The 12,268-nt window shown below is 48.0% G+C and overlaps 1 protein-coding gene across 5 annotated transcripts in view; it reads left to right on the top strand.

The window, feature by feature from the left end:
* GOLM1 (golgi membrane protein 1) overlaps window positions 1–12,268 on the top strand; it is a 175,835-nt gene that overhangs the window by 68,380 nt on the left and 95,187 nt on the right. For all 5 annotated transcript variants that reach the window (XM_030193680.1, XM_030193681.1, XM_030193677.1 and 2 more), the window contains exon 4: window positions 6,144–6,198. In XM_030193680.1, coding sequence (XP_030049540.1) covers window positions 6,144–6,198 — 55 coding nt within the window. The remainder of the gene's footprint in view (window positions 1–6,143; window positions 6,199–12,268) is intronic.

Here is a 12,268-nt window from a genome sequence, read left to right as displayed (position 1 = left end):
AAGTTCCATGTGACTTAGAGAATGACACAGGGACGGGGATAGGGAAGGACAGATCCCACGGGGACGGGATGTGGACAGGGACAAACTTTGTCCCCATGTCATTTTCTATTTTGAAGCCTGTTAATGAACTGGACTGTTGTTTATGTTTGAGTGATGCAGCAAACAATATTTTGATGTTTTGGAAAAACATGCTGGCCACAACTAGCAAAATTTGCATGGGGATCCTGTACATATTGCTACCAGCACATCTTCTAAGGAGACATTTTCTGTTGTGGAAGACAGGAGAGCTAGACTGAATCCTGAGATTGTTGATGACTTCTTATTCATCCACAGATTAAAAAATCGTAACAGTACTTGATAGGGCATAATTTCTCCCCTCTAGGGAATACAGAACGGGTTGTATTTTGTACCACTGGACATTTTAACAGGGTGGATTAGGATTCCTTGGGGTAGTAGAAATCAGCTATTGTTGGGGTTGGAAAGGGTAGAGGGTGGTGATGAGGAGGGTTATTATAGCTGCTCATTGATATTTTCTTCTATTTATAATTTATACACAACAGTTGCACAGCATATTCCTTTTTTAATATTTTAATAAAAAGATTTAAATAAAATCATAATTGTTTGAGACTTCTGCAGATGAGGACAGAGCTCATGGGAAAGGGGGCTTGGACGGAGACAGGTCCTGCAGGGACAGGGTGGGGACAGACAGAACCTGCGGGGATGGGGCAGGGACAAACTTTGTCCCCGTGTCATTCTCTACATGTGACTACTGGTGAGACATTTGGGGTATTTGAGGCAAGGAATCTGAGGGGAAACAGATCTTTCCATTACGATCATTCCCACTATTCCAGGACGAGTGAGTAGTTATGTCCATCGACCAGCAGGTGGAGATAGAAAATACAGAACTGAGCACCACTACATAGCTCCCTGCTAGCTGCTCAGCTCCTTAGTATTTTCTATCTCCAGCAGGTGGATGGACAGACTTCCTCTGTCTCTGATTATGAGGCCTTGCTCCTGGTCCAGTTGGTCAACTGGTTCCCAGTTGAGCAGAGTGAGCAGTTGAGCAGACATACCTGGTGGTGCTGGGTCCCTGTCATGCCTTCCCCCTGGGATGTTCTGCGTCTTTTCCCTATTTTTTCCTCTGTGTGAGAGCCTGCTCAGAAGATGAGGAGTCGCAGGCAACACAGTGAGTCTGGCAGGCCGGTGCTGCTGCCGTGCTGTGGCAGGGGGGGTGACTGGACCCAGGGTGGTGGGTCCTTTTTGCTGTGCTTCAGGCATTGGGACATCGATGGGTGCACTGCTTGTCGGTGCTACAAAAAAAAACATGGAGGAAGTGGAGGAGCAGTTTTAGTGATTGGATCAGTGGAGTGAGAACCAGGGGAGTCTGGTGCAAATCTCACTACTGTTCCTTGAGGTCTTTGGCTGATACAATCAGACTGTGATTCCTCCTAAGACACTGCCTAATCTCCTGATTCTATAAAATAAAGCGGGTGGGTAGCGCAGTGCGCCACATGTTTTCCCGTGCAGTGGCAGTCCCTGGCCATGGTAGCCCCCGTTTACAGCGCGACCTGCTGCCTTTCATCGGGCTGCTAGGAGCAGTGGGCGGTGTTCCTCCTTGGACCGCTGCACGGTGTGCAGTCCAGTTTCCGAGTGGAGGAGCTGATTCAGGGTTCGCACATACAGGGCGCTCTCGGTTACAGCAGCGCTTTTCTTTCGACTCCGGTCCCCGATGCAGGGCCTCGGTGCTTCGCCTCAGAAGGAGGCGGGAATGGTGGCCATTTTGTTTTTCGGCAGCTGGCTGTGTTGGTGGGGGTCCCTTTGCGGGGGGGGGGGGGCCGGGTCAGGGCCATCCCTTCATCTGTTCCACCAAGCCTTGGGCTGGGACTAGGAGCCTCTTCTCCAGCGGGCCTGGCAGCTCCGGCGAGAGAGAGAGGAGAAGGGGGTCTCCCAGCCGTTCCCAGGGGATTGCGACTGCTGCCCCGTGGAGACTTAGTCTCGGATTTTGCTGCAGTTGGGCTGCTAGGAGGCGGCTCCCCTGATTTCAGAGGCAATTGCCGTTGTCCCTTGGGGAGTTTTCGGAAGGTATTTAGGCGGCTAGCCTTATGAAGGGCCTCAGGGGCCCTTCAGGGTGTTTCCCCCATTCACCTGGGCATTCGAGTTCTGCTTGCTGCAGTGTGGAGTGCGTCTGACACGGGCCTACAGTTTGGGAGGACCGTGGCTCGTTCTTTTATTTCTGGTGCCAGAAGGAGGAGATATTCCTGTACCTAAGTTGGGCTCTGTGTCTGCAGTCACCTTCAGTACTTCCCTCCCAGTGGTTGGCGGCCTTGCCTTAAGGGATCTGCTAGATAAGAAGCTGAAATGGGCTTTGCAGTGCACCTTGAGGTGACGGTTTTGGAGCTGCAGGCTTCTATTTTTGGCCCTTTGGTGGCACAGGCCTGTTTACAGTGGCATTGGCAGTCCCCGGGCTGCCTGGATGGATGCGAGCTTAGCCTGTCTGATGACCACTGAGTGTGTCATTCTTAGTGGTTCAGCCACAGGTATGTCATTGACGCTGTCTGTGAGGCATCAGTTCTGGCTGCGGGTGTGGGTGGCGGTTGCCACTTCCAAGGCCTGCGTGGTTGGGTTACCCCTTTTAGGCACATTTCTCTTTGGGAATGGCCTCAGCAATTTGGTTCAGGAGCTGGGTGAATGGGCCCCAGCATCTTCCAGAAGATGCTCCTTGTCGCTCTGCTCACCTTGCGGACTTGGCAGGGGCCCCTTTTTCGTGACTGCTCCATGTGTAGGTCTGGTCGTCAGACCTTTGACCAGAGGGCTCAGTCTCAGGCCCGGCAATCTTTCTGCCGGGGGACGGAGAGTCGGCAGGGCACTCAGAGTGCATGGCTGCTGTCTCCCGGCAATCCCAATGTAGCCAGGCCGGCTGGTCCGTCCGGGCCTACAGAGGACCGCTTCAGGCCTTTCAGGACTTGTGGTCTACATTTTCTGCAGCTCTGGCGCAGGTTATTCTGGGTGTTGGCTTCCAGTTGGAGTTCTCCCAGTCGGTAGCTCCTGTCTTCTTACAGTCTTCTTGTCAGGGGGGCCTCTGGCAGCTCAGGGCAGAAGCTCAGTTGAGGTGCTTCTGGCCCTTCGGGCCATTGTTTCTGTCCCTCCCGCCGAGTGCGGTCTGGTTGGTTCCCCTCCTATTTTGGAGTTCCCAGGAAGACAGGAGCAGTGCAATCCAATCTGGATCTCAAGGGGTCCACCGGTGTCGGTTTTTGGATGGTGACCCTGAGGTCTGTGTTCCCATCCACTAGGAGCGAGAGTTCTCTCTGCTCTTGAGACCAGGGAGGTGTATTTACCTTCCCCTCTGCGGGCTGCTTCTGCAGTTCTTTTTCAGTTCTGGTCCTGGTCATTTGGCCTCCCCTCGGGCCCGGGGACCTTTTTCCTAGGTCGTGCGCGTAGTGGTCTTTCTGCAGAGACAGAGGTTTAATTTCCTCTTGCACTTGGACAGCTGGCTAATCCGGGCCTCCTCTTGTCAAGCCTGTGTGGAGGCCCCTTCAACAATGGTTCACCTCCTGTTTTGTTTTCCTTTCTGGTTTAGGTGTTCTTTTGGTTTCCCTGTGAGCTTGAGTGTTTGTCACAGAGGGCAGCACTTTAAGTTACCGCATCGGATTCTTTGCTCCGTCTTCGTTCCCAGCTTCCAACCTGGGATTTCGTGCAGGTCCTTGGTTCTGTGGCAGCGGCCCTGGAAGTGGTACCTTACACTCTGATGTGGCCAATTTATAGGGCCATGTTCAGCCACTTGTCTCCGGTTGCAAAGGATTACAGCTTCCGGCTTCTTTGCCCCTGGCGGTCAGACAGAGCTGAAGCGGTTGCAGCTTCCCCAGTCGTTGACCCTAGGGAGGCCCTCCCTGCTCCTGTCTTGGGAAGTGAGGTCTACGGAGGACAGTTTCGTGGGCTGGGGGCCCTTTGCTGGGGTCCTCTGGCACAAGACTCTTGGTCTCCGGTAGAGACACATTGGCCCCTTTCCTCTGGAGCTGTGAGTGGTGCGTTAAGCTCTGGAGCCTTTTGCCCTGTTGTTGGGAATGCTTTGGTGTGGGCCTGTTCGGACATTGCTATGGCTCTGGTCTCTTCTACTAGCTAAGGGGGGGGGGGGGGGACTCCTAGCAGTCGGCTGGCTTGGGAGCCCAGTTGGTTTTTGGCCGGGGCAGAGACACCTGTTGTGCCTTTCAGCTGTTTGAGGGGTTCCTCACATGAGGACCGACCTTCTTAGCAGGCATGCTCCGTCTTCCAGTGAGTGGGAGCTGTCGGTCAAGCGTTACAACTGGTGATTTTGTTGATGAGGCTTAGTTTACTTGGCCTATTCCTATGTCATGGTTCTTCGGCCGTCGCAGGGAAGAGGACTCTCAGGGTCTAGACGCCCTGCTGTATTTGTGTCTGAGCGAGGGACTCCCGTGCACCTTCCCCCATGCCGAAGTTAGGCCGGGAGTGGGGGAGAGTGGCATCCTTCGGGATACAGTGCTCCTGTCTCCAGCCTGGACATGGCTCCAGTGCTATGCAGATCTCATGAAGCTCCTAGTTGGGGGAGCTACTGCAATTCCCTCAGTTTCAAGGTTTTTTTTGTCAGGGCCTGGTGGTCATGGAGGATTCTTCTCCCTTTTGGTCTTTCGGCATGGCCCTTGAGAGGGCTCGGCTGAGGAAGAAGGATTAATGGATTCAGTTGTGGCTTCTCTACTGCAGGCTCTTCTTCCTCGGCACCGGCCAATTATTTGCGTCCTCCCTGGGCCATTTCCTGGCATTTTTGCAGGAGGGAGTATCAAGGGCTAGCGCTGGGATCCTTGTGGGTTCCAGTGGCAGCCCTGGCTTGCTTTCAGGGTCGTTGGCAGACCTCTTCTTTAGCGGCTCGTCTGGTTGTGATTCGTTTTTAGAGAGATGTGGGTTGCTTACGCTGCCCTTCAAGTGCCTTTTCCGAATGGGATTTTATGCTGGTCCTTCGGGTGTTGTAGCACTCTGTTTGTGCCCTGTCGCTAGGTGATCCTGACAGTTCTCACATAGAACTCTGTGCTATTGAGGCGCTTGAGGCGGGGGTCTTGTTTCGGGCAGTTTTGTCCTTCTTGCCCGAGTGCTTTTTGTTTTTTATGTAGTTGGCTATATGCCTCTCGCAGGGCTCTCTTGCGTTTTTTCGAGGCTCTCAATGTCTTCTGCCTTTCGTATAGACCTTTTGGGCAGTTTGGTAAACAGCAGTTGGGTCTCTTGGCATCCAAGACTTCCTTTGCCCGGTGGGTGAAGGTGGCCGTGGTCTCTGCCTGTATTCTGGGAGGCTATTCTCCTCGGGTTGGAAAGCACACTGTCTTGGGCAGAGGCTTCGTTGTCTTCTCTGATGGATTTTTGTAGGGCAGAGAGGTGGGCTTCTCTGGAATACAGGATACAGTAAGCATGACGGTATAGCGGGGGCCACACAGGCAGCGGCTGCATTTGGAGTGTCGGTTCTGCATGTGGCAGGTTCGGCTTCCCACCCTCGTAGGGATAGCTTTTGAACATCTCACTCATCCTGGAATAGTGGGAATGAACATAATGGAAGGAGAAATTAGGACTTGCCTGATAATTTTCTTTCCATTAGTTCTTCACACTATTCCAGGAGCCCTCCCGTGGTTCGACGCCCTCATTGGTGGCTCTATGCACTGTCTTGTATCCTGTTTTCCAGGGGCCTTGTCTTTGAATGCTTCTTGGGGCTGGATATGTTGGTTGCTGACCATGCTCCTGATTGGGCATATCTCTTCCGTGCTTGAGGACTGATACTGAGGAGCTGAGCTGCCAGCAGGGAGCTATGTAGTGGTGCTCAGTTCTGTCTTTTCTATCTCCACCTGCTGGTCGATGGACATAACTACCCACTTGTCCTGGAATAATGTGAAGAACTAATGGAAAGAAAATTATCAGGTAAGTCCTAATTTCTCCATGTAAGTAGGCTGACCTAGATGTGCTGGTGACATGGTTGTAGTATAGGGCTCTTGCAGTCACTAGACTTTCTCTTGCTGGTGTGGGAGGATGTATGCTTTGGAGACCTGAATGCAGTGCTGCTCTTCTCATGGATTTCTTTTTATAATAATGAACAGAACTCTGCAGCTCATTGATCCTGTATTCTCCCTCTTTTTTTTGTTTCATTACAGACCTTTCTACTGAATAATATCACATCCCAGGAAAAAATAATAAAGAAACTGCAAGGTAAGGACAGTGCACTCTACTGAACAATTGATTTTTCTAGCAGACTGCTTTTTGTCGTTTTTATGTCGACTGATTTTGGGGGATATGCAAAACTGTCTTAAATGTAACACAAAAAAAACTTTCCTATTTATTTCTGCTACGAATATTTTACAGTAAAAACATAAGACTGCTGAGCTCTTGCCTTCAGAAATGTATGTTTTTGTTTTTTTCTTTTTAGTTCTAGCTTCAGTGTGTTTGACAGCTTTGGAATCCTTAGTACAAAATTAAGATCTTAAGGTTTCAGACAGAAAGGCCATTGCTTTAATCCTGTATATCAGCTCTGTACCAGGCATCCTTGAAGAGTCTACAAATTTATGTAAAATACAGCAGTCAGATTGCTTTATGAAGCTTGCAAATATGATCACGCAATGCCTGTTCTAATCAAACGCTGGGTCTCACAGGACATACTATCAAGGAGCGTTGGAATACCTGGTAAATAATTTAACTTGCTGTAGTCCAAATAGGTCACTCCCTTTCGTGTCTGGAAATCTCCTAACAATGCCTTCACCATAGCTTCTCGCCTCAAAGATGCATGTCATTCAGCATTTTTTTCCCCTTGGTACCCACCATTTGAAATGGACTGCCATAGGCTTTGGGTTTGGAGTCCAAACTTTATTTGATTGAGAAAGCAAACTGTGACTAAATAAAACTCAAGAGTCGAACGATTGATCAATTTTACTGTGATGTTTGAGGCAGTGGTTGGGGCAGTTGGTTGCTCCTGATAGTGATTTATTTTCTTTTTTTGTCACTTTTTTTTTCTCTTTGTAACAAGTTCCATCATACACAATGATTTCTATTGTATGCTTTTTCTTTTCTATAACTATTTATTTGATACCCATCAAAGCGGTTTACAATACTGTGTTGAATGGCAGTATATTAAGACTTGTTTTAAACATTAAATATTCTCTCATCCTTTCCCTTCCTTCCCGATCCTTTACAGGAGCCTTCCAGTAGTGTTAAGGATTATACAACTGGTAATGTCTGTAGCATAGGGGATGTGTGCAGCACTCTGTATTCACACCAAAAGAGTCCATGCTATGTGGCTTTTTCAGCCTAGTGGAGGCATGGACAAGGCACGGTGCTAGCAATTTATTATACAAAACATGTTTAAAATCAACAAGGATATTATAACTGGGGCCAGGTGGTTAAAGACTTAAAATAAACCTCACAGTGGTGGGAATTTTAAACGTTTTGAGTGTAGCCAGGGGGTGCAAGACACACTAGCTAGGAACACTGTTCAGGCAAGAATTCTTAGAAGCAGCAGAGTTTGTAGGTCTGGGGTTAAATTGGATGCTAAGTAGTCTATGGAACCACCAATATCCCAGGATTTAAGAAATGCTAAGACTGTTTTTGGATATGTTCACCCTACATGCTTAAAATACTGTTGTGTCCAATTACAGCAATGCATTGTATGCAGGCATAACTTAGAAGGTAGAGAAGAAATTACAGGTTCTTCACAACATTGTGACGTGTGTTGCTGCTAGCATTTGAGAAATGCTGGAGTGCTGCTTCAAGTGCACACTGGCTTCCTTTAAGGGAAAGGGTGAAGCCTAAATCACTGATACTAGTCTTTTGGGTGTTAGGGACCTCAGGCTGGATTATGTTGAAGCTCATTTGACATGGTTGACTTTCTAACCAGGGATCATCCCTAATTGTTCCATCCTGTCAGGAAGCCCAATTAGAGCACTAAGCTATGGCATGCGTCTCCTCCTATATATGGCAGGAGGCTGATTGGCCTTCAGCTAAGCTTTTTTTATTCCCTGATATAGGACTGCAGTGTCAAGACTATTCAGTATATCCGTACATGAAACCAAACTAGTATTCTGACAATACCCTGTGAAGCTCAGGACAAAGGGTGGGTGAGGGCTTTTGAGGTATGGGTGTCAGTCTGTTTTTATTCCCCAAACCCCTTCCTCATGCTGGGGTTTATATATATATATATATATATATATATATATATATATATATATAATCTGAGAGTACAATTAAGCATTTCTGTACACTTAAGGGTTCTGGGATGGTAATGTGTTTTTGAGATATGGATGCATACTGCATATTCCTAGCTCTCCCCCCTCCCCTTCCCCCTCCCCCAAAAGGCTTTGGGTAGAGTTATATTATTTTTATTATGTTTTTAATTTGTTCAATTTTGTAAACCACCTAGCATGCCCCTATGTCATTGGGATGGTATAGATGTATTACTATAGGCACATCTATTCAAAGCGTATTTAGTTTTGAGAACAGTACATTTGGGAGTCCAGTGCTGTAACACACACTTAGATTTTAGTGCCACATGTAGACAATTCAAAGGTCGCTCTAGGGATGTCACTACTTATGCTTATGGTGTAGAAATGCTAAAATCCTGCTGAAGGTTAGTGCAAGCCCTGGTGAGTAAAGACATTCAGTGTGTGTGAGGAAGGGCCTGATATGACCTGCATTTCTGCATTTAATTTGTGCAGGAGCACAGAGGAGGTAATGTTCTCAGTCCCAGGTGGGATTTAACATTTCCTTGAAGAAAAAACACACAAGATCTAGAACTAGGGGCCAGATGCACTAAACAACAAGCCATTAATGAGCAAGTAGTAAACCCTGGCATGCACTAAAGGCTTCTCCGAGCCATTTTCTGATCACGGTAGCAGCTAATGAAAATGGAATGCAGATGATCCAAAGGCTATTGCAAGGCTATTATAATGAGATGCACTACGGTTTTCCGATCCCCTTACCGTGAAAAATCTAATGGGAGGTCTACACCTCTCGGGGCAAATCGGAAGAAAAAAGTCATGAGGGACGTCCTTTTTGGACGTCCTTCACCTGAAAAAAAAACCCAACTCCAAAGATTTCTTTTTGGACATCCTTCACTTAATAAAAACCTGTGCCGCCCGAAAGGAAGACGCCGCGCTGCTCACCCCCTCCACGGCCTGCTGCAGGAAGGCTCCGATGCGGCTTGATCATAGTAGGAGAGTGCAGTTGAGGACGTCCATCCAAAAAGACGTCCTTTTTGGACGTCCTCCTCCCCCCCCCCCCCCCCCCCCGGCCCGCAATAATAAAAACGGCCTTTTTGGATGTCCTTCACTCAGCTGAGAGACCTGGAAGTCTCTGAGCCAATCACAAAAAGGCCGTTTTTATTATTGCGGGGGGGGGGGGGGGGTGGACGACGTCCAAAAAGGATATCTTTTTGGATGGACGTCCTCAACTGCACTCTCCTGCTGATCGAGCCACATAGGAGCCTTCCTGCAGCAGGGTGTTTTTTTGCATGGGTGTTAGGCGCTTTTTGGACGTATTTGGCATGCACAGAGCAGCCAGCATAACACTTGGCTGCTCTACGCATGCTCGACTGGCCGACTGGTTACCGATGGAATAGAGAATGCAAGTGAGCTACAACGAGCAGCTCATTTGCTTTCCTTTTCCTTGATGCATGCTAAGGGAATCGGTAGGGGAAGGGCTTTAACGATTTTTTAGTGCATCTTGGCCTAGGTATTTAAGCCCCAGGGGCAGGCAAGTATATTTGAACACCTTTCTTCTTTCATTTCCACCACTCTGTTGACCCCCGTCTGGATAGGGGTAGAGCTGCATTCTGCCTTGCTTTTCATGGTATACAGTCTTAAAAGGCTTTCAGCCCTCAGATGCTCCTCTCATCCACTCCAAGTTGCAGCCTTGAGACACAGAAAACAGTTTGAAAATTTGGTCAAACTATATCCTATATAGAGCAATGGAGACTTTTCAAACATTTAAACTATCAGGTAGCCTCCAGGCCCCTAACCTTGGGACTATCATAACCTTGTAATCAAAATACTTTATGCTGAAGTTTACTTTTTTGAAGTTACGCTTCCCTTCACTCCACTTACCATATGTACACAAATATAAGCCTATCCGATTGTAAGCCAAGTTAAATTTTCCCCTGAAAAGGGGAGGGGACTGTTAAATCTAGTATAAGCTGAGGGGTTTATATTCAAGTATATTCTGTCTTCCCCTGATGTCCTGCATTTCTCCCATTCCTCTTGATGTGCAGCATTGTTGCCTCTCCTCTTCCCCCCTTCCCCAGTTCGTCTGCAGTGACTGCCACTTCTCGCCCTCTCCTGCATGACTAGCATTTCTTTCACTTCCCATACCCCCTCCCCGCAGTGACCAGCATTTCTTACTGCTCCCTGCTGGCGGCTGTTGCTGCTGACACACAAATAAAAGCAAGTGGGGCAGTGTGGGACCTTGAGCATCTGCCGCCCTGCCTGCATTTCTGCTTTCCAGGTCCTGAGACGCCTTTTCTTCAGTCACTCCTTGTGGGCCATTTGCTGCTTGCCTGCAAGGGTTTCTGCCTCCTGCTTTTCTTTGCTTGTGTGAGTGGGTTCCAGTTTTGCTTTGCCTCGTTTATGTGTCTGGGTTCCAGCGCAGCCTGTCGCTGCTTGTATGAGTGGGTTCCAGTTTTGCTTTGCCTTGTCTGGGTTCCAGCGCAGCCTGTCGCTGCTTCTAGGATTGGGTTCCAATTCTGCTTTGCCTTGTCTGGGTTCCAGCGCAGCCTGTCGCTTCTTGTGAGAGTGAGTCCCAGCTGTGCTTTGCCTGTTTTGTATGTCTGGATTCCAGCGCAATTGGCTGCTGCTTTTGTGAGTGAGTTCCTGCTTTGTTTTGCCTTGTCTGGGTGTCTGGTTTCCAGCGCTACTTGCTGCTGTCTGTGTGTCTGGGTTTCAGCTTTGCTTGCCCAGTTTGTGTACTTGGGTTCCAGCGCAGTTCGCTGCTTGACTGTTTTGAGTCCAACCTTGTTTGCTTTATTCTCTTCCCTCGTATTTGTGTGCAGCTGTTTTGCTGCTTGAGTATATCTCTTCCTGCCTGTACTTTCCTACTTTTGTCTGCATGGGTTCCAGCTTGGTCTTACATCCTGAGTGAGTGGGTTCTTGAGTGTATGGATTTCATTTTGGCCTTGTGGCCCGTATGCATATCTTCTTTCCTGCTCTCTCTTCTGCCTTTGTTGGGTTCCCTCCAGCCTTGTCATCTGTGTTTGGGCCGTCTTGTTGTACCCACCCGGTTGTCTGCAACCGGCTGGGCGTCTATCCTGTGGGGACCTAGTCTTTCGTAGGTTCCGCCTATGAACCAAGGGCTCACTACCCCGAGTCATAACACATGACTTCTGCTTCCTTTCTTAGGCTTGTACCCTGGTACATTCTGTTCTAATATAGGACACAGAAGAGACAGTGTTGCAGTCTGGCTTGAGTGACTGGCCATTGGCATTACAAAAAGAGACCATAATTGTGTGTTTACTATTTGACTAATATCCAGCAGTTCCTGATATGAGAAGCTTTTCAGATCAACAGGATGATTTATGACCCCTGATACAGTCAATTGTCCAAAACATGGGCCGTATCGGTCTCTCTGTTTCTGAATAAATACTTCTTCCTCTCTCGAGTGTTCTTGTCCTGCCTCCATTTTACATATGTGCAGGTTAGATTATTTATTTTCTGCATTTGTACCCCACATTTTCCAGTCCATTTGTTGATTCAATGTGGCTTACAGTTTAGTACCATTAAACATGTTACATTATCTTTAGGAGTTGATGTGCGTCTTGTTCAATTTCCGTTGGTGATCGAGTTTCTTGGTGTGTTAGTGGGTGCTCAGTTATGACTGAGCAGGATCATCGTGCAGTGGTTTTCTGAAGAAGTGGGCTCTTGGGTGTTTTCGGAAAGTTAGTCGTGTGTTTTAGGACTTTTGGGATTCTGTTCCATATCTTGGGACAGATGTATGTAAAGCTGGTTGAGTATGAGGATTTGTATTTTAGGCCTTGACATCTGGGACCTTCGATTTGCATTGCATATGGGTAGTTAGGTGTGTCACCTATTCCGGTGCAAGGCTGAAGACTATTTTATAGGCCACAGAGAGCAGATTTTGAAAGATATATGTTCTTTGATGGGTAACCAGTATAGTTTTAGGAGAAGTGGTCTTACGCTTTTGAATTGATTTCTTCTGAATATTAGTCTAATAGCTATGTTTTGTGCTGTTTGTAGTTTCTTTAGTAGTTGTTCCTTGCATCCAGCATAGATTCCGTTGCAGT

This window comes from Microcaecilia unicolor, chromosome 2 (genome assembly GCF_901765095.1).
Source record: "Microcaecilia unicolor chromosome 2, aMicUni1.1, whole genome shotgun sequence".
NCBI classification, from domain to species: domain Eukaryota; kingdom Metazoa; phylum Chordata; class Amphibia; order Gymnophiona; family Siphonopidae; genus Microcaecilia; species Microcaecilia unicolor.
The sequence above is the reverse complement of the archived record's forward strand: the minus strand, read 5'-3'. Positions and strand labels throughout refer to the sequence as shown.